The sequence below is a fragment of the Galleria mellonella genome, unplaced genomic scaffold, assembly GCF_026898425.1.
Source record: "Galleria mellonella isolate WM207_F2 unplaced genomic scaffold, CSIRO_AGI_GalMel_v1 utg33, whole genome shotgun sequence".
Lineage (NCBI taxonomy): Eukaryota > Metazoa > Arthropoda > Insecta > Lepidoptera > Pyralidae > Galleria > Galleria mellonella.
Window position 1 is genome coordinate 4420587 of NW_026442079.1, and position 23045 is coordinate 4443631.

The 23045-nt window shown below is 33.0% G+C and overlaps 1 protein-coding gene across 4 annotated transcripts in view; it reads right to left on the bottom strand.

Moving 5' to 3' along the window:
- Window positions 1-5067: 5067 nt before the first annotated feature.
- Window positions 5068-23045, bottom strand: part of LOC113521113 (uncharacterized) — a 31348-nt gene continuing 13370 nt past the window's right edge. The window contains exons 6-9 of one of the 4 annotated variants that reach the window (XM_031911365.2): window positions 19802-19984; window positions 18822-18977; window positions 17569-17671; window positions 5068-9447 (exon numbers count right to left, since the gene is read on the bottom strand). In XM_031911365.2, coding sequence (XP_031767225.1) covers window positions 9349-9447; window positions 17569-17671; window positions 18822-18977; window positions 19802-19984 — 541 coding nt within the window. In that variant the 3' untranslated portion in view covers window positions 5068-9348. Of the gene's footprint in view, window positions 9448-17568; window positions 17672-18821; window positions 18978-19801; window positions 19988-23045 lie in introns of all 4 variants that reach the window. The other 3 variants (XM_031911364.2, XM_026906555.3, XM_026906548.3) reach the window with 3 other exon arrangements.

Genomic DNA, 23045 nt, shown 5'->3' on the forward strand with positions numbered 1-23045 from the left:
TGGTTTGTTTTATTTTGTTTTATCTTTGTACTTTTTATGTTTATAAAATCCTACTAACGCAAGTGTTACTACTTTAAGCTAACCCTGTCTATGCACTTTAAAACCTTGGTATAGTAAATAAGCCATCATCATTCCATATGGTAACCATCATTTGATTGAACCACAGACATCAGAAAATGAACCGTGACTTCTTTTTTTTTATGCAACTTAGAATGGCAAATAAGCTGACAGTTCACCTGATGGAAAATGGTAAACGCTGCCTATAAACATAGACAGTACCATGGACATGACATAGTTGTTTCGCCCATGATACTTCCATGCATTGCCATTTCTAAGGACTGAGGTATTATTCATCTGTACCTTGTAAATTCATTGCCATATTCCACCCTTAAAACCGAAACACAGTCATGCTAACACAACTGCTTCTCGATAGAAACACGAATGGGACAGAGGTGCTCAAGCAAACGACTTTTGTACAAAGTCTCCCTCTGGTAACTACGTTACGTACGTCGTCCATCTATACCATTGATAATATCCATACGTTACCATTCCTGAAGGATACGGAGTTTTTATTTTTTTATAAATAAGAACACCGTATCGTACCTACGTAGGCGTAAAACATTTACACATGCCTACAAAGCAACATTTTTTATTAGTTTTGACTATTTATATTTATCTTTTAGGTTCGACTGGTTATATTTAAGAATGAAGATTTCTGAATTGGTACATAATTAAGTATATTTCAGTCTGAAAATTAGGCAAATGTGGTACGTGTTGTGTTAAAAATATATTATATACACTCCTCGCAAAAATTAAGGGAACATAAAAATTATTGAAATTTTTGGGTGATTTTCAACAGGCTGTATTTCAGTGAAAAATAATCGTACAGGAAATTTAAAAAAAAGGGTTTTGAAGCTTGAAAACTCTAGTTTTCAGATTTTTTGGTGAAAAAATTTTTTGAGCTCCGGTTTCCATGCAATTCTTAAACAAAGCTGAAAATATTTGTTTTCTAAATTTTCTAGGTTTTGTTTTTCACTCTATGGGCATGGAAAAATTTTTTCGAGCTACTCCATTGTATAGGTCTCTTAGTGTGTTTATTCAGCTTCAAAAATCGCTTTGGATGGCTCAATTACGACCATTTGTCTCCGAGATATCGAACTTTGAATGCAAAAGCATCCTTTTCCATTCAACTGCTATTATCTCTGGAACTACTGGTCGCACAGCAAGCGGGCGCCGAGTTTCTTTATCTGCATAAAATTTTCTTGATTTTTTTCGATTTTTTTTTTGATAATGAATTTTTAAAAAACAAAAAATTGAGTAAAAAGTGAAAAACAAATGAAATTATTGATTTTTGAATGGATTAGGGTGAGTTTAAGGGACAAAAACCTTGTTCCCTTATTTTTTCCAAAATTTCAATCAATTGGTCCGGGAAAAACCGTTGAACCGATCGCTCCAGGGTTTTGGGGGGTTCTTTAAGGAACAATAGACTGTAAAATTTTCCTCAAACCTTAGCTTTCCCGCCCATATTAGCGAAGATACAGCCAAGTAACCAAAAAAGGAGAAAAAGTCACTTTTTTCCACTTTTTTCAATTCAATGTTAGAGGTGGAAAAAAATTTTTTCTTCACTAACTCTTGACTGTGCTTAATTGGAAATTTTATGCAGATAAAGAAACTCGGCACTCGCTTGCTGTGCGACCAGTAGTTCCAGAGATATTAGCAGTTGAATGGAAAAGGATGCTTTTGCATTCAAAGTTCGATATCTCGGAGACAAATGGTCGTAATTGAGCCATCCAAAGCGATTTTTGAAGCTGAATAAACACACTAAGAGACCTATACAATGGAGTAGCTCGAAAAAATTTTTCCATGCCCATAGAGTGAAAAACAAAACCTAGAAAATTTAGAAAAAAATTATTTTCAGCTTTGTTTAAGAATTGCATGGAAACCGGAACTCAAAAAATTTTTTCACCAAAAAATCTGAAAACTAGAGTTTTCAAGCTTCAAAACCTTTTTTTAAATTTCCTGTACGATTATTTTTCACTGAAATACAGCCTGTTGAAAATCACCCAAAAATTTCAATAATTTTTATGTTCCCTTAATTTTTGCGAGGAGTGTATATAATAAATTACATTATCGTCATATCATCTTTTAACTGTCAACATGAACCTCCTTTTAGAGGGGTTTGTCAGTAGTTGCCACGCTTGATAGGCGAATAGGCTCTAAGGAGGGAGCTGCTGCCCATCCCTCGCCCTCTTTTAGTCTTACGACACCCACGGGAAAGGAAGGGGTGGCCTATTCTATTATACTACTCAGATATAAGGGAAATACTAGCGTCAGACAAAGCAAAACATCAAAAATATATTATTATTCTAGGGATTCTAAATAAAAACAATGTACGTCTCAATGCCAATAATATGTGCGATTAGCCGGTAACCATAGTGAAAGTAAGTTTCAATGTTTATATTGCAATTACTTATTTGTTAGTTAACTGTTAAGAGCTAAAAGACGCTTGAATTATAAAAGGTGAATACTGGAATCAGAGATTAGGTATACTTAACTTGACTATCATAAATAAACAGCTAAGCCCCATAATAAACATATATACACCAAAATTTTACAACAAATAGCTCTAATATGAACGAAATAGAGAATATATTGGAATTTGAAATACGAGTAATATTTTAAAATCATTACTTAGTCATTATAGTAATAATAGATGGCACTATATTAAAAAAAATAAACCTAAATTAAATAAATGAACTAACATATCAAAGATACATATAATGCACTACAAGCTATATTTTAGAAAAAATATGAAGTAGTACTGCTGTCTCCTAACATATCCAAAATACATACATTAGTAGGTACAAAAAAAAACTTTTCTGTATTTACACAAAACTTCATTCGTACAATAAAATACACCTGGATATTTCAGTACCATCAGGACGCACGGTATACCCCCCGCCAAGACGAGCACGGCTGTGCTTTTTCTCGAAGCAACTCAGGGCACATTTAATCCTTTTGTAACTCCATTGTGAATAACGTAAGAAGTTTGAGTATTTAGTAATCAAGAGGTTATATTTTTTATAATTTCTAGTTTACGAATTATCGCTGTTCAAAGTTTTTTAGTTTTGTCACAGATCATCAGCACACTAAGGTACTTCTAGCAATCTAACAAACTTTAAATTTTGCATTTTAGTTAAAATATATAATATAATAAAACGCTTTATTCATAAGTATAATATTTACATAGTAATCACAATAGTAGATTTTGTATTAGATTATTCTTTTACAATTATAGTGCCATACAATTGTCAAGTCATTATATAATTATAAAAATAAAGATGCTAAAATTAATTTATTATAGAAATGTTGATAGATAATGGATTAAATAACAATTTACAACAAAGTTATTGAAAAAGTGTTGCCGTAAAAAGTATCTAAATAAAACAATTGACTTGGTTTTACACGAGAACTCATAACTTTTAATAGTGAAGGAAATTTGTTGTGACACTTGAATTTTTTTACATTTTATGTTTTTGATGGGATTACTTACACTGTGATATAACCGGTTACTGGTCGCCTAGGTCGGCGCGATCAGCAGACTAGCGCGATCAGCGAGCGGGAGCCAACAGCAGGTCAGCGTCATCCAAAAGGAAAGTAGGATTTTTCATTTAGATAATACTAAAATTAGTTTAAAACTTCAATGTACTGATGCCCTTATTAGAAGAAATACTGTTATTTTAGTTTAGTAATTTTACTTCTGGAATCAAGTACAAAATGTACTTTAAGGAGGCTATTCTGCAAAAGCTACTTCAGTCGTTAACATTTTATTATAATCGTCACAGCTATTATCCGTCCATTGGGGAACATAAGTATCCCCTATAGACTGCCATAAAAACAATCGTAAGTCACCTGCATCCACTGACACCCTGCAATGCATTTGAGGTCATCACTCCATCTAGAGGGGGTCATCCTACACCGTGTTTGCCCGTACGGGGTCGCCACTCAAGAGCCTTTGTTCTCCATCGGTTGTCGTGTCTTCGAGCTATGTGATCAGCAAATGTGCTGATCACATCACAAGAACACAAGAACCAGTAAGCTGAAATGGTAATGACCATTTCAGCTTGCTTGTTCTTCGGGCTATATTGGTGATTTTAGATAAACGGATATTTTCATTTCGGATTCTTTCACACAAAAATACTCCGAGCGTAGCCCTCTCCATAGTTTGCTAAGTAATTTGAAGATTAAAATGTACACACCGATAAATAACGAAACGTTTCGTAAATATATAAATATGTTCATACATCTATGTCTACAAGCAGGGTAGGCAGAAATAACGGAACCTCAAATGCCCCGGTTTTAAACAGACCTTTTTAGCTTCCTCCACATTTATCAATCTATTCATACACACTCGTCTATTACAGGTTTCGTAAATATTTATTATTTTTATTTAATTAATAGTCGTTCTATTAATATTAGACTTTATAGTATATTTATATCAGATTCAAATAACAATCTGGTCTCTAACAAGCAATGTCCATAAGGTATATTTATCATTTAAGTTAGCATAGATACCTACAGTACTATCCTTTATCTATGTATTTAGCAGTAGTTTTTGTTTTGGATGATAATGGAATTGTAACCTGCCTACGCTAACTGTATACGTTGGCGGGGCATCAGTGAAGGGTGATAGGGGAGAATGAAAAGGCAGATCAGTTAGCCCATCATGATAAATACACTTGAAATTCAGCATTATGGTTTCTAGGGGGTACCACGTGGAGTGTAACTTGACAGAGTACATTGCTAGCAATGATACTGGTAGTCTGCATTACTAACAAATCCTTCTTTAGTCCTAAGTAGGTAGGTGTTACATAAGTAACATGGTTTATGACTGAGATAAAAAAAGACTAACTTCAAAACATGTAATATTCCGTATTATCACAACACGGGAGTATAATCTTGTCGTAATCGGTCATGCCGTAATCAAAATAAAAAAGGAATGAAATAAAAATACAATCGAATTGACCTCTTTTTTTTTTTAAATTCATTAAGAATAAAAGGCAATGAAGGAATTTTACATCAATGTATTCAGTAAACAGTTTTAGTTTATGTTATTGAAAATTTCTTATTTTCAAAATTTTTCGGCAGTTGGTTATTATACAACTTAAGACATATGTGTATGGTATGTAGCATGATCAAAAATTATATTCGATTGTTTAGAATTAGAATACGGACGTATCATACCATGACAATTCATTGACATCCCATTACAAGCTGCTAGGTTAGCGTTAATAATATATATTAGATGGGCTATATAGATAGATAGGTAACTACTTAATTGAAGTAAGTAAGAAAAAGGTAGTAAGTACTTAAGTAGGTACATTAATGAAAATATAAATTCAGTGGGTCTGAATAGTCAAATTTTAGGCAATATAATTTTGCTCCGCAAGAAAAAGTGACTTCATTGGCAACAAAAATAAAATGGAATTAACGGAGGATTAAATTGTAAAGGTTAAGCTTGTAGGATCAAGTTAAAATTTTGTTCAAGGGTAAGAAACCCTATAAAACAACTTAAACAATTGATATTGGGCCGATTGTTTACATTGGGGCTGGTTTTTTTTATAGCAGTGACCTTTCTTAACATCAAAACAATTGTTATTAGAGCTTCGTAGTAATTAAGAGGAGAGAATCAAGCTTACATTTTGTTTCAAGTAAGAAATTTTATAAAATATAAACAATTGATCAATTGATACAGGGTGTATTGTTTCCTAGTGTTGTTTACGTCAGTAACTTTTGTCGAGAATAAAGTGTTATTAGGGTACATGAAAGCGTTATTCGACGCAGTTGCATTAAATGTGCGTAAATTCTATGGCAATGTATATTAATGTTACATAGAAACATTTTGCTGAGTAAACTTGACCTTTTTATAAGTACCTACCTAAAGGTTAATAATGATAAATATACGTAGACCAAAAAATCATGGCTCCGTGCTATGCTAGTATTGGTGAAAATGACTTAATATACATAAAATTATAACAGTGGAATTCAGAATCTCCTTCTTTATGAAGTCGTTTAAAAATAGTTGTTTAATACCTTATTAAAAGTACATATCTATATCTACCAACGCCTTTAGGTAGAAAAAGGTAAGAAACAGTTCAAAACTACCTATAGGTTAATAAATTGGTTCATAAGTGCTATAAGCATCTGGTACACAGATAACAGGTTTAGAACAGACAACATAGGATTAGAAATATTATATATAAACATGAATGTCGGTTTTTAAAAACCGATGTAAGTAGGTGCCTATTTCATACTTCAAAATTTTTCATGGACACATTGCAAGGATAGGTGGGAATGTAGCGAAACGGAAATTAATTTTTACCCGAATTTAATGCTTTGACTCAATTTTATTATACATTTAATATTTTTGGTACTATAAGTTTAATTATAGCATAAAGAAAAATGTCTTATAAAAGATAAATTACAGTTTTCATGACTATTGTCAATTTACAAAATGAAGGTGTTTTTGTAAAAAATGGAAACAAACTAAAGAATTCTTATGGTTTGAGTAAGTGTGGTATACTTTTCGTTTCTAAGTTATTATAACAATTAGTACCTAGTTTTTGATGATTTATCATAAATAATTACAATTTGCAGTATGCCAGTATTAGAAATTATTATTAAGGTAATGGATTGTTTTTTACAACATATAAGTATAAAGGTGTTAATTCTCCATTAGCTAAGCTGGCTATATATATAACATACCTAATATCCATATAGGAAAAAATCAAATCAGTCGTTATATACATATTTAGACATTATACTTTAACTATTAATAGCGTTGATTTGGCATAACCCTGTTTGGTTTTCTTGATAGGCAGTACCTTTTCAAAAAAGAAGAAAACGTTAATAAGTTCATTATATAATTTTATATAGCTGTGTTATTATACATTTATATGCATAATTATTTTATATATTTATTTTAACATAATGATAACATATTAGACATTTGGAGTATTCAAGAAACATCTATAAAATTTGACATAGGTAAATGGTGTAGAAGATATGTATACATGTAGATATTTGGTGTATAATTCAATTGTAAATAAGCCAACAGTAATAATTTGTTCTTATTAAAAATAAACATTTATAATAGATATTTAATGTTAATTAACAATTAAAACTTTTTCTTTGATAGTCGCATATATTTAAATATAAGAATTTTTATATTCTTAAATATAAGAATTCTACTACAACACTCGTACTTAATTAAATAAATTTGCAACTAAATAATGTTAGGTATATAATCCTAAAAACACAAATTTATACGAATATTTATATAAATATTTGCAAAATTACCTGGTGTTATTAGGCAGCAGCCATCGTACAAACCCGAGTCTTAAAAATGTTGTGAGAGAGAGAAAATTTAAGTAATCGACATGCGCGGATATGAAATTAGATGTGTGAAATGAAATCGTTCACGTACCTGTATAAATCTAAACCCTAATTAAAAGACTTTGACATCATTCGCCACTAGCTTTTCAACTACTCCTGTATTGTCCATCTCTACATTGGAGGAATAACCATTTGTCTTCCAAAGTAGGAATGGTCTAAAGCTTTCGAGGATTTAAAAAAACACTTTGGCAGCCGATTGATGGATAAAAACGTATAAAATATGAACACAATTTGTATAATACACTTTGGACTAATCTTTATTTGGAATTGAATTGAATTATTCTTTTGGCAGAAATTATCTAAACATACACAGGATAAAATTGCAATCGATTTGGGAACTTCTTTCTTTTTTAAGTCGGTTAAAAAAGAAATTAATTGAGAGTAAAATGGTTAATACTTATAATTATTACAACATACACTTACGATTTCAATACAATTAAACGTCAACACCTATAACATTAAATCGTTTTGTTGATTATAATTTGATTACTAGATACATACATATTGATTAAGTAAATGATATTCCATAATATGGTATTGCGCTTACAATAAAGCAAAAGAGATCATTTAAAATATTGTAATAATTGCATATTATATGACTAGATATTGAGTAATGAGTTAGAAACGTAATCTCAAGCTTTCATGTTCAGCGTGTTCGAATATAATAGTGGAATTGAATTCTAAAAGCGAATTAATTCGAGTTTACTTAAATATGGTTCTATACGTTCATGGAGTTAATTGGTAAGTACATCTACACTAAACAGATAATAAATACTAATTTCTTATATATAGCTAAACAATTAATGGTCACATAAAGTCACATTTAGGTACATTTAGATTAACTCTTTAATATAGGTATTTGATATGAGAATAAATAAGGGAATACCTGACAAATAAATATCCAGATAAATATATTTCATCACGAAATTAAAAATATAAATATTATTAATAAGTTAAAATAAGTTTCAAAAGTTGACAATAAATACCCGGAATTTTCTTGTAAATCAACTACATTTACTTTAAATAAAAATTATTTGAACGAAGTTTCATAGTAAAGATATAAAATATGCTTAATAAAATCTTATTTTAGGCATTATAGACATGAATCATGAATTAGGCAGTTGTATATTATTGTTATATTAATTTTGATTTGATTTTAAAATTTGCCTGTATTTAAAGGATTCTATGTAACATTGTGAAAGATGTCAATATTTTATGTTTATTAAATGACCTAAAATATATATACCCCCTCTATGTTTGAGCAGTTATGAATACAATATTTTTAAATGTTACCAGGTAAGCACAACATTCCAAATTATGTTGAGTGCTAATACATAGTCGGAGTCAATCAACGGTTCCAAATAACAAAACATTACCGTAACGTTAATATACCTGGAAATTACCGCAACACCTGTGTCATCCAACATTCGTAAGGTACCTATTTAATTTTTTTTAAAGAAATACATACCTAGTATTTTCTATCTAATTTTTAATAACTGAGCTACTCTACGAATGATGTTTTTCACTCATGTCAATATCCAAATCGGTCAGGCACTATCTTAATTCGTCTTCCTATGAATTTGCATTTATTATAAAGTTATTCTTATCTTAGTTTAATGATTGATTGGTCTGTTGCGATAGCGCAGGGGAGACGAGTCATTAATCTAAGTTCGTTATATATGCAATAATTCATTATTTAATAAAAATCCATAATTTATTATGTCAACGACATTATGCCTCTGTGAAATTACGAATCTTTACTGATACCATTGCTCGTGATGATTATAATTTTGTAATTTAGATTATATGATATAATAGGACGAAATTTATGTTTGCGACGAAGATGGTGTGCCAGGTCGAGACAGCAGGTGGCGGTGATGATTTGGAGGGCAGTTAATCCTTAGGCTGGGGTTTTACTACTTCGCATTTTCCAGGGGTTGCTGGAGTCGGATCCTCAGAGAATAGGGGATTCTTCACCTCCATGTCACCAGTCTGTAAATATAGTAAAAGTATCACATATATGTTGTCAAGTCAGTGACTGAGTAGAAGATAAGAAGAAGAATTATTTGTGGTATTTTTTTTTACAGTTATACAATCAGCAATAATAAACCCCGTAATACTACACTATACGCGAGTCGAACACTCGTGGCGGGCAACGTATATAAAATAATAATCAATATGGCCGACAGGGTTAGTCAATAAAGATGCCAAAGAATACAATGAGACGCATATAGGGTCGCCTTTTTTTAATGAGTGATAATGGAATAGTAATTCCGCCTCCGCTATTTATATACACTGTCGGGGCATTAATGAGGGATGAAAGATGAGGATGAAAGCAAGTCAATTAGCCTATCATCCTACAAGAATTAGCCAACATAGTTTCCAAAGGCACCACGTGCAGCTACTAACAATCTCTTTTCTCCGTTATATAGGGCCACTATCTGGCGGTCGCCCAGGCGCCTTTACAGTTGACGGTGGATGCGGCAAAATATGAGCTAGCCAACCGACACCATCACTTCGATCGCGATCGACGTTAGTTGGCTTGGCGTCAACATAATTTTAAGTGATAACGCGAAACTAGCCTGGAAATAAGAAGTGACTTCGACGGTACGCAGAAAGGGCCGAGAGATATTAACAGAATCGCTTCTTCATGAGCGATGAATGGAAGTTCTAATCTTAGAATTTAGAATTTGGAGTGCGTAAAATGCAACCTACAGGGCAAAAACCAGAAACAGTCGATTTCGTCGACTTTTAGTGTCAGCTGTACTCTGAACATATGGAGCAAGAGGAGGGCGTATGGATGCATGGTGTTGAAGAAGTATCTGTTTAGACAGCGCCGATGAACCCCGTTGCTATTTCGAAGGAACAGGTATTTGCTACGATTCATCGGGCTCAGAAATGGAAAAGTCCAGGGATCGACGGGTTGCAGTAGTACGGTTTGCAATGGGCTAAAGGTTTTTTTGGTTAATCGTGTGATCTTAGCATGCAATTTCAAAGTACTCTCGAAAATAGGGTGCTCTCGAATTTCCTTACAACCGGGATCATTCATTTAGCTCATCATGGACTATGGATTTATCTAAATATCGCCCCGTCACTTGTCTTACGATAATATATAAAATATCCGTTCTGAGCGCGTAAGATCGGAATTTATATTTTTCTAGAGAATTCAGATACTGGTTTTCAATATCGGAGAGGACGTATATAAGTGTCTCACCTTCTGTACATGGATAACTTGACATTGCCAGCTCCGAGTGTCTAATGCCTGACAGAACTGTTAAATAATGTAAACGATTATAGTAGTTCTGTTAAGATGGAGTTCGAAATAGGCAAGTGTGTGGTCCTCCATGTGCCGAGAGGACGGGTCTCTCAATATGAAGGAATCGTTACAGATACCTCTAGTGTCAAAATCCTCTCCAATATATTCGCTATAACATATCGGTATCTGGTCATATCCCAAGGTTGGTCATCGAGGTTTACTAAGCATTAAAACTACAGACAACCACGAGATTATTAGCGTCTTCAGAAAATATGTCTTATATTTTGAATTATATTATCCTATAAATGTGAGATGTGACATCTACCGAAATCATCCCAGTCGTTCTGTCAGTGGACGGACTTATCTTAACCATACTGGAACAATACTTCAGAGAGTTGGGGTGGGGCAGATCTCTTCAGGGGAAGATACAGAACGCATTGCCCTTGGATACGGTCCGCATAATATGCTGATTTCTCTACCTGAGGCCTTGAACCCCTGTCGACTGTGCTTCTGCAGGGGGGGGGGGTGCTATCTCCCCTCTTAAGGAGGGATGGTGAAAGTGCATTATGTTTTTAGCAAATAATAAGAATAATGAAATCTTTATTACGCACAAAAGGATATTGATACAAAAGAAGGCTTAATTGCTAAAAGCAATCTCTTACCTACAACCTAGTATAAAGTACTAGGTGGGTACAGAGGTAAGGTCGGTGGCGCAATTTATACACATATATTAGACACATAATATATATATATATATATATATATATATATATATATATATATATATATATATAGTCATAATGCATATAATATATAATATAATGAATTTATTATCACAGTCATGGTGAAGGTGTGGGAAATAGACAACTCGACCCAATATATCAGTATAAGACTAGCAGCTTGCCTGCAGCTGCAGCATGTGCAATTACTTAAATCTTGTTTTTATTTGTGAAAACCTGTAACTGGCTTTTTGTCTTAACTATCTTTTTAGCTATTGGTATTTCTTAAAAAAATAAATAAATAATTTAAATTACAACCTTCACCTATCTAGATTATTTTAAAGTAATAATAATAATAATTTCTAATCTGGTAACTATTTTACACACATGTACATAAAAGTTGACCTATTTTTTCGAAATCTTTGTATGGATCTTTATAATCTAACGATCATGAACTACTTTAACACGTATAACATTTGAGATCATCGATCCATCTAGGGAAGAGATCAACCTACTTTTTCACATTTGGTAACATTTGTGTGTTTTTCACATTTGGTTGCGCAGCAGTTGAATGATATATAATAATATATATGTATATGTATATATATATATATATATATATATATATATATATATATATATATATATATATATATATATATATATACACACACACATAAACTCGATAAGGATTCGGCGAGAGTATAAACAAATGAAATGTAATTAGTTTTAAACTCTAACCAACTGGTTAGAGTTAAGTGTGCTGTACCAGTATATAATATAAATTAGAAACAGTACGTTAATATGACACATTAGTTATGTAAGAACGCTTACAACCGTCTTACCACAAAATAGTTACACTTGCAATAGACAAGTGTTTTAAACATGTTCAGACGACTTACTATAACATATTTCTAACATCTGTTTATGGCTAAACAAAAATATCTATATTTTTTAAAATAAAAAGAATTTGTAGAAACAAATTTTACTATAGATAATAATTAATATTTTTTGACACAATTACAAGAACACATTATTACACTGATTAAGCAATATTAAAACTATCGGTACTGCTGTTTAGGGCATTTTAAACAGCAATTTTTTACATAGGTTTTAAACCACGTTTTTTAATTATTATAAAATCTTTCTTTTTAGAAGAGTACAAAGTACTATCTAATGATATGATAGCATTAGATGATAGCATAAGACAATTTGCATACCTATCTAATGATAGGTATGCAAAGTTCCATCAGGTTCAGACAATCACGGCTATTAACATGATGTTTAAAATTTTTTTTGTGGTAATACTGTTAGTTTTTAAACGGTTTTATTTAGCTCGACCTGTACGGTATTTATTTATTTGGGTCAAAATTAGAAATTGGAATTTAAGCACCTTCCCGTTGTCAGATTGATCTGAAATTTGGTACACACATTTAATTTAGATGACAATACAATATAATAAAATCAATAACATTATAAATCTAAGATGGCCGCCGATACAAAATGGTGGATTACATATTTTTCCTTAACCCCCGCAATATGGGTATCAAATGAAAGGGCTACACTAGTAAAACACGATGATTATGTCAAAATTTAAAATTCAAGATGGACGCCGTTCCAATATGGCGGACTAGGTACATATTTTTCCACAACCACCACAATATTGGTATTAAATAATAGGACTACACTGAGACACCCAGACACTAGACACTCGGACACTAGACACTCAGACGCTAGACCCTCAGACACTAGACACTCAGACACCCAGACCCTAGACACACAGACACACAGACACACAGACACTAGACACTCGGATACAAGACACTCAGACACTAGACACTCGGACACTAGACACTCAGACACTAGACACTCGACACTCGACACTCAGACACTAAACACCAGACACTAGACACTCAGACACTCGACACTCAGACACTAGACACTAGACACTCGACACTCGACACTAGACACTCGACACTCGACACTCGACACACTCGACACTCGACACTCGACACTCGACACTCGACACTCGACACTCGACACTCAGACACTAAACACTAGACACTAGACACTCAGACACTCGACACTCGGACACTAGACACTCGACACTCGAGACTCGACACTCAGATACTAAACACTAGACACTAGACACTCAGACACCCAGACACTAGACACTCAGACACTAGACACTCGACACTCGACACTCAGATACTAAACACTAGACACTAGATACTCCGACACTTGGATACAAGACACCCAGACACTAGACACTCGACACTAGACACTCAGACACTAGACACTAGACACTCGACACTCGACACTCGACACTCGACACTCGACACTCGACACTTGACACTCGACACTTAGACACTAGACACTCAGACACCTAGACACTAGACACTCAGACACTAGACACTCGGATACAAGACACTCAGACACTAGACTCTCAGACACTTGACACTCAGACACCCAGACGTTAGACACTCAGACACTAGACACTCGACACTCGACACTCGACACTCGACACTTGACACTCGACACTCGACACTCGACACTCGACACTCGACACTCGACACTTAGACACTAGACACTCAGACACCCAGACACTAGACACTCAGACACTAGACACTCGGATACAAGACACTCAGACACTAGACTCTCAGACACTTGACACTCGACACTCGACACTCAGACACTCAGACACTAGACACTCAGACACTCGACACTAGACACTCAGATACTAGACACTAGACACTCAGACACTAGACACTCGACACTCGACACTCGACACTAGACTCTCAGACACTTGACACTCAGACACCCAGACACTAGACACTCTGACACTAGACACTCGACACTCGACACTCGACACTCATACACTAGACACTCAGACACTAGACACTCGACACTCGACACTGTAAAATCGACACTCGACACTCGACACTCAGACACTCAGACACTAGACACTCAGACACTCGACACTCAGACACTCAGACACTAGACACTCAGACACTAGACACTCAGACACTAGACACTCAGACACTAGACACTCAGACACTAGACAATCAGACACCCAGACACTAGACATACAGACACTGGACACTCGGATACAAGACACTCAGACACTAGACTCTCAGACACCCAGACACTACACACTCGGACACTCGACACTCGACACTCGACACTCAGACACTAAACACTAGACACTCAGACACAAGACACTCAGACACTAGACACACATCTCACCAGATGGATGGTGATAATGTGGTCTTAGACGAAGCTTGTGGACCCGAGAATAGCCTATTCACAATTGCTTTAAATTAGTTGTGATTATTTTTATTATTAAACGGTTTTTAAACGGTTTTATTTAGCTCGACCTGTACGGTATTTATTTATTTGGGTCAAAATTAGAAATTGGAATTTAAGCACCTTCCCGTTGTCAGATTGATCTGAAATTTGGTACACACATTTAATTTAGATGACAATACAATATAATAAAATCAATAACATTATAAATCTAAGATGGCCGCCGATACAAAATGGCGGATTACATATTTTTTTCCTTAACCCCGCAATATGGGTATCAAATGAAAGGGCTACACTAGTAAAACACGATGATTATATCAAAATTTAAAATTCAAGATGGACGCCGTTCCCATATGGCGGACTAGGTACATATTTTTCCACAACCACCACAATATGGGTATCAAATAATAGGACTACACTGCAGAATACTGTCATTATGTCAAAATTTTAAATTCAAGATGGACGCTGTTACAAAATGGCGTATTAGGTGGGGGCATGATTAGTCGTATCGAGAACAGTTGCGTCTAAGATTGTGTGACGTTAGAGGTATTAGGTAATTAGATACCTCGTTAGTAAGCGGTAGTTATACCACCCAAGTTAAGGTAATAGGTTAAAACGTGCCGAGGACTGTATGCCATTAGGGTGGATAAAAATGTAATGTCGTAAGCGCTTCCCCCTCAAGATTGGGCGCATCTTGTTGTATATTAAGCCTTGCCCCTTTACTGGACTGCGAGGGGGGGGGGGTCGACCGTCAAAATGCCCCTTAATTGTGGGAACAACATGGTAACAATAAATAAAAAATACCAACAAATATAAATAAGACTGGAGGCTTACCATCAGTACTTGAAATATTTGTAGGTGCAAAAGTAATGTTGCGGCCCAACATTGACGTTACAAAAGGATTGGTAAATGACGCTATAGGCCACATTACAGAAATTTTTTGGTCTCAGTTCCGTCGAACCCAAATGTACGAAACAGATATATCATCAGTTTTAATTGACTTTGGCACAGACGGCATGCACGTTATTTACCTTAAAGCCATACAGTTTCCAGCAAAATTCAATTATGGTACGGCTGAAAAAAGGATGTTGCCCTTAGTTTTGTCATGAGCATTCACCGTCCATAAAATGCAGGGCAGCACCGTCGACCATGCAGTGGTATATTTGGGCTCAAAATGGTTTGAGGAAGGACAAGCGTACGTGGCTCTAAGTCGAGTCAAGTCTCTGGAAGGGCTATGTATTGAGGAATTAGATTGTACTAAATTTTCAGGTAAGAAACCATGTAATAATGATGCACTGAATGAATTAAATAGAATGAGGAATATTCGGTAAACAATTTCACTACTAAAAACTAAAAACAAGAAAATAAAAATCGGTAAAAAAACTTTTAAGTTAAACGGTTTTATTTTATGTGCACTGAAAACTACAAAATAAATAAATAGTTACTTACCTATCAACCTACGTAGGTGATCTCGGTCATTAATATCTCTGATGGTAGTGGTTGTCATAGCATGAACCATGTCAGCGGCCGAAAGGCAGTTCATGAGAGAACACTGACACCAGGGTTTGCTTGGTAGGTAAACTAAGCAGCCCACACTATAACAAGTAGGTATTTTGACCTTCTAGTTCAGAAATATTTTAGTACTAGGCAGAATAGCTTTTAGGCATATTAGACTAAAATAAAAACGTGGGGCCCCTCTGAAATCATACCTATAGCAGAGCATATCTTATACTTTGGTAGATCATGAGCTCAGTGTTCGCTGGTGAAGCCGTAACGGCTGGTTATTGATGGTCAAAACCTCCAGTAACGATTATAGTAAGTCGATTTAGCGGACCCTGGACTCCGGAGCTATGAGGTTTCGGATGCGACCGGGATAAACCGCTAGGATGATGATGATGACGATTATAATAAGTCAATGCAATCCACACTTAGTATAGTAGAAAGTGATACAGAAATAGTTAATGGGCCCCACGTTTTTATTTTAGTCTAATATGCCTAAAAGCTATTCTGCCTAGTACTAAAATATTTTTGAACTAGAAGGTCAAAATACCTACTTGTTATAGTGTGGGCTGCTTAGTTTACCTACCAAGCAAACCCTGGTGTCAGTGTTCTCTCATGAACTGCCTTTCGGCCGCTGACATGGTTCATGCTATAACAACCACTACCATCAGAGATATTAATGACCGAGATCACCTACGTAGGTTGATAGGTAAGTAACTATTTATTTATTTTGTAGTTTTCAGTGCACATAAAATAAAACCGTTTAACTTAAAAGTTTTTTTACCGATTTTTATTAAATGAAATATTATACTTTTAAATGCAATATACAAACACCAGATATGTATTGTTGATAAAAAAAAATTAACTCAATTTAAAAAAGTTCTGAACGTCTATAAATTAAAATTAAAATTCTAATAACTACGAATTTTTGTTATTTTTTTAACACTCACAACAATTCACAACAACGACAACTTCTTTATTAAACTGTCTTCTTCTTCTATAGTTTAACTTCTTTATAAAACAAGCTAGTGTAACCATTTTTTTGTTTCATTTTTGTGTTTGAATTGTTAATAACTGTAATACTACACCTATGGATGCTGCACTCATAATAGGAACAATACAAAATTCTACTCATTACAAAACTACACGTAGTAAACAAGGTGATGGCCAATTCTACACATCATTCTATATGAAGTAAGTAAGCAAAGATTAGAAACAATGGCTTATACCTTCTTAAATCGATTTTAAATGAATAGAAAAATGGGTTCGCAGTGTTTGTGTTGACTCAGGTTTTGAAAGAAATGATAATAATTATATTAATAGTATAATTACCGTGGCGAAGCCAGGGCATTCGTAAACAGTGTAGTCTCCCTCTTCATTTTCCTCTTCCGACTCGGGGTCAGACACAGATCCATTTCGTTGTTCCAAACCGTTCCTTATAAAAAAGACAGCATTTAAAATGTGTTTGTAGCACAACATTTCGTAACTTTATTATTGTTGACATATTACGTAGGAGGTATTGTACTCCAAGCGAATATAGATTTTAAATTTAAAAATGGGTCTCGTAGTTGTAAATTTTCTTAGTTATGTACTAATTTTGATTCATTTCTTAAGAAATTATAAGGGATATAATGTATTTCAAACTTATACCTACGAGGTGTTAATTATTTAGGTTTTTTTAACTATGCAATTTCTCATACTCTACAGATGTCTTTATTTCTTTGATTATGTATGCCGTATAATTATAGAACGTCTTACGCTATTTGTTGGGGGGTAAGGGATTGTTAATAATGGTGTCAAACAACTCCATTGCTAGTAATATGGTTTCACAGGTGGACCTCCATGCGGTTCTCGCTGGAAACCATTGTGGTTAATTTCTGATAAATTCATCACCACCGGTTAATTAACCTGCTTTCATTCAAAATAATAATAGCAGTAATGATAATAATATTTGCATAATATTCATACAAATAGATATTTTAGTGTACTGAAAGTTGAAACTAATTTCTATTGCAATATCTACAATCGGGGAAACCTAAGTAAGAAGCTATTAAGTAGCAATATAAGTAACATCATGTTCCAATGAATCGATATATTAGATATAGTACGAGAAATGTAAGGCTTCATGGCTTCCAATGTACTTAATAGACAATTTTCATTATAGAGATTTGATCCTTGTCAGTAACTATATGGATGTAAGTGTATGATAAACTCAAGTAGAATTATTTGCATACTAATACTGAATTTCTTAAATAAATATAATTTTATATTTAGAAAGAAAACTAATATTATTATAAGTATTAATAATAAAGTATTTTACCTTATCAAATATTTTCTTAGAATATATACAGTAGGTATATTAAGTGTATGAGCGGTACCTATTGTCTATATGAAAACATTGTTTATCCTTAGTTGGAAGGCTGATATTGAAATGTACATGTATTTTTTCTTAGGTATATATTATTTTTTCTATCATTATTATTGGTAGTCAATAATAATTGATTAGTGATAGCTTGTTTCCATTGACATCAGCCTTAAAGTAAATTAACTATATTGAGTAATTGAATTAACCTTGTTATATTTACCTTTCCATAGCAATAATTTGTTGTTTTTGATGCTGATAGTGGTACATGTGTGCCGATTGAGCCAGTTTTCTGTCACCAGAGGTGTCGATAGTGGGTCCAGTTACGCCATACGCTGGATAATCAACATCAGCAGCTGCCTTTGCTTTTTTAGATAACCTATAGTAAGTAATTTGTTTTATTACATTGAAATAAGTTGCTTATTAAATACGGCTATAATTTACTCTTTTTTAACAATTTTCCCATAATAGATAAGAAAGCTTTGTCTTTTTAAATTGTACTGAATGATATACTAATTTAATTCATAATAGTCAATAATAATACCTCTAATGTCCATATACTTAAGGTACTTAATTTCTCGAATATATCCACTATCGAGAACACGATGTTACGATGAAACTGTTTGATCATCTCATGGAAAGTGCAACAATAATATTGTTCGGTAATTGCATTGATTATCTATCATGTCTCAATATGTGTATCAATTTCTCTGCGCCAAATAGGCGAGGAAGGAGTATACTGTATATACCGCAAAGTCCATACGACATTTTATTAGATTACTTCAAAAGTGCATTGACCTTTTAGTACTTATCAATTTGTATATATAATAATATTTAAGAAATTTAACAATCCTTTCGGACAAACATTTGTAGATGATAATAGTTTTTCATAATACATAGTTTAAAATATTAAAGCATATATTATAATATTACGAGTCTTGTGATCAGTTTAGGTTAAGTAACAAACATTAAAATATGTAAACATTTATAAAATTGCTCATTTATAAAACTGATCATCATTTTAACAATTATTCTCTCAACAGGTATTATAGGTACTATATTATTCAACTTTAGTTACAATTAGCTAAGAATGGAAACTGTTAAAGAGTGAATTCTTAATATCAATAACAGAATTGTGTGTATTAATTTGTATATAACTGAGGAAATGTATTAAATTTAAGTACTAATCCATCGGGTACTTACGTGTACCATCCAAACGCAAATCCAAATATAGCCATAGTAAGCGCAGCACCGACCGCAGCGATCAAAGCCACCCCGTATATAGAGTCGGCTGTATTCAATTGGGTTAGATGACTTAAATCATTCGATGATTCCATAACATGGAGATGGCGTGGCTTTTCCGTTGAGTAGCCATCGTCGTGTGAACTGCTAAAATAAATAACAATAAGAACAAGATATAATTCACTTAAACTTCCCATTTACTAAATTATATGTTCTACTAGTTATAATAGGTCATGCGCACACTGTCATATTAAGGACTTTTGTTCGTGCAAGACAAAATATTCTGTCATGTTCACCGAGGAATTAGTCAAGAACTTAAAATATATTTGTTCTATTTTGACAATAAAAAAGGTCGAGAATTGACTTATGCAAGCGCAAGTCCTTGTTAAAACTGTATAATCCTTGCGAATACATATTGAAACTGAATTAATAACTTTGGTCATTGACACTTTGCTGACACGACACGATTGTCACTAATCGCCAGTGCTAAAATCCAGCATTCACCTTTTCGTCATAGTTATTGGTAGCGGAGAAGCGGCTTGAAAGAGTAAAGTTTTGGAAGAGCCAATATTATTTCCGCGCTAATATTCAAATGAATTATGCACGAATTACAACTTTAAGCCAACAGTATTTAGTGGTCAGATATCACTCGCAGACATTTCATCGAAACATCGAATATAAACGGAGACAAGACGAGACGAAGATTTCTTGTATTTAGTAAGATTTTGTATTCCTTTAATTTGTTTTCTGATGTATTATTGTTTTGATTATGGATATAACATATACATGGCTTTAATTTTATTAAAATTTTTGAGGTTATATATTTTGAAAGAATGTGTTTTCAAAGAGCTGCTCTACAATGTAATGAAAAAGCTGGGTCCTTCAAGGCTTATTTTTCATTATATATATTAATTATGTGAATAATTAAATCGTTTGAATTGGATACTTAATTTAAATAGACCGTTTGTTTACTTTAGAAAACAATGACATTCGAAACATCAGAGCCAAAGAAACGTAAAAGATCCGCAGCATTTACAATAGAGGAAGCTGTTAGAGAAACTAATTATTTATTTTAGTTTTAAATTAGAATTTCTTTTTATATGCTCTTAAAAAGGCTGGACATCGCACATTGACTATCAATTTGCGATGATATATTTGAAAAAAAAAAATTTGTAAATGTTTTTTTAGATTCCAAATAAATACGTTGTTCAAATTTTGCTTTATTTGAAACATTTTACGTAATAATAAATATATTCAATAACATTTTTGTTAATTTATAGTTAAAATCCTGTAATAAAATCTATGCTCTTTCAAAACTTTGTTAGGCTCTTTTAAAGTTTATATATTATGCAAGACCTGAATGTCATATTTTTTATAAATAGTTATTAGTTTAATATTACCTATTGCAGATTTTGGGAAATGTTTCATGACATTACATACATAAAGAAATAAACAACCAATGATACAATTTTTGACATTTCTTGGTTGCCTTTAGTTTTTTGGCCGTTCTTTCAAAACTAGTTCTTTAATACCGCTCTTCCTTTATTTATGTTCCTGATGTTAGATTTTACGTCTTAGTTTATCCTACTTTCTATTTCATCCTAAGTAAGAAGTTCAAATTATACCGGCCGAGTTAAAAAAAGAAAATAAAAGTAATTTTATAACATACACAGCGAAACAATTGTTATTAACTTTTAAACGAATATATTGTTTTTATTTTTTACTTTAGGATTAATGAGTTAATTGTATATACTACTTATAAAAAATATATGTCTTAAGCCAGATTTTAACTCTCGCGACTCTACCAACTAGGCACCTAATGTATAGTTATGACATTTAATTTCATACAAACTTTAGACAAACATCCATAGTCCATGAATTGTTAAGAATTCTAGCAAATGTTTTTATGCACTTTAATATTATTTTAAAATGACCATATTGCGTGAAACACAAATATAGATAGATATAGACAACGCAAGTACCTTAATTTATATGAAAATAAGCGTATTTCTTTACAAAATTCTGTACTTGATTGATAGCAAACTCCAATCATCTGCACTAAACGGAGTCAAAGATATCATCGGCAGTACTTCTGCTTTTTGCTCTTTATATCAATTCTCTATTTATTTGTTATTAAAATGTTCATTGAGGGCGATGTCTATTTAAATCCATATCTGTGGTGTGAATAAATGTGTGACCAATTATTAGGGGTTTAATTTTCACTGTGAATTATTTTGAATTAGTAGTGTACGTGACTTTATTTACTTAGATTTTGTTTATACTTGTTACTCTGTGTATGCTGGCTAATGCATTTGAATAAAGCACAAGGTTAGTCTGAATATCCGATATATCATTGAGTGTTAACCTTGTGCAAACAAACAGTGATTTAGACATAAAATGCAAAATTGTTATGTACAAATTATTTACAGGCATATTAATAAAAGATTAATCAGGAAGATAATTAAAAAGGAAATTTCGAATCAAGGTTAAGACATCCTACAAAATACTTGAACAATTGACGTTGCCTGCATTGTTTACTGGTGTTTTTTTACATCTTTACAGTGACCTTTCTCAACTTCAAAATAATTAATTATTTTTAGGGTTTCTTGGCAATTAAGATGAGATGAAACAGGTTTAAATTTCCGGTCACGGTTAAGAAACCCTATAAAATATTTGAACAATTGATATTGGGTATATTGTTTCCTGGTGTACTTACGTCAGAAACCTTCATCAACATCATAACAAACATCTTAAAAGTATAAATGCGTAATTTAAGTTAGCTGTTATGCGTAAAATGATTAAATTCTGTGACGCAAGGTGTGTTAATGTAATACAGAAAAAAAATTCTTGTATAAGCTTATATATACAGTCTAAAAAAATAAGGCTCCATGCCATGTCAAGAAACTATAAATACAAGGATGTGTCGTATTGTGGCAAAATTTATCTTGTTTCTGAACAAGATCATTGATGACCATACTGTACACATGGGCAATAGATAAAGCGTTAACATTCTGATTAATATAGAAAAAATAATTCAGATATGTATACGAGATAGATTACATGCTGAAAATAGAGATGTATTTAAAAGGCTAGTAAGTTAATCTAATTACGTATATATATACCTACACATAGAAAAAATATTGAAATAATAAAAGTGTCATGTTTACATGTATATAGCATAATACGTTTTTTATTAAGAATGTTC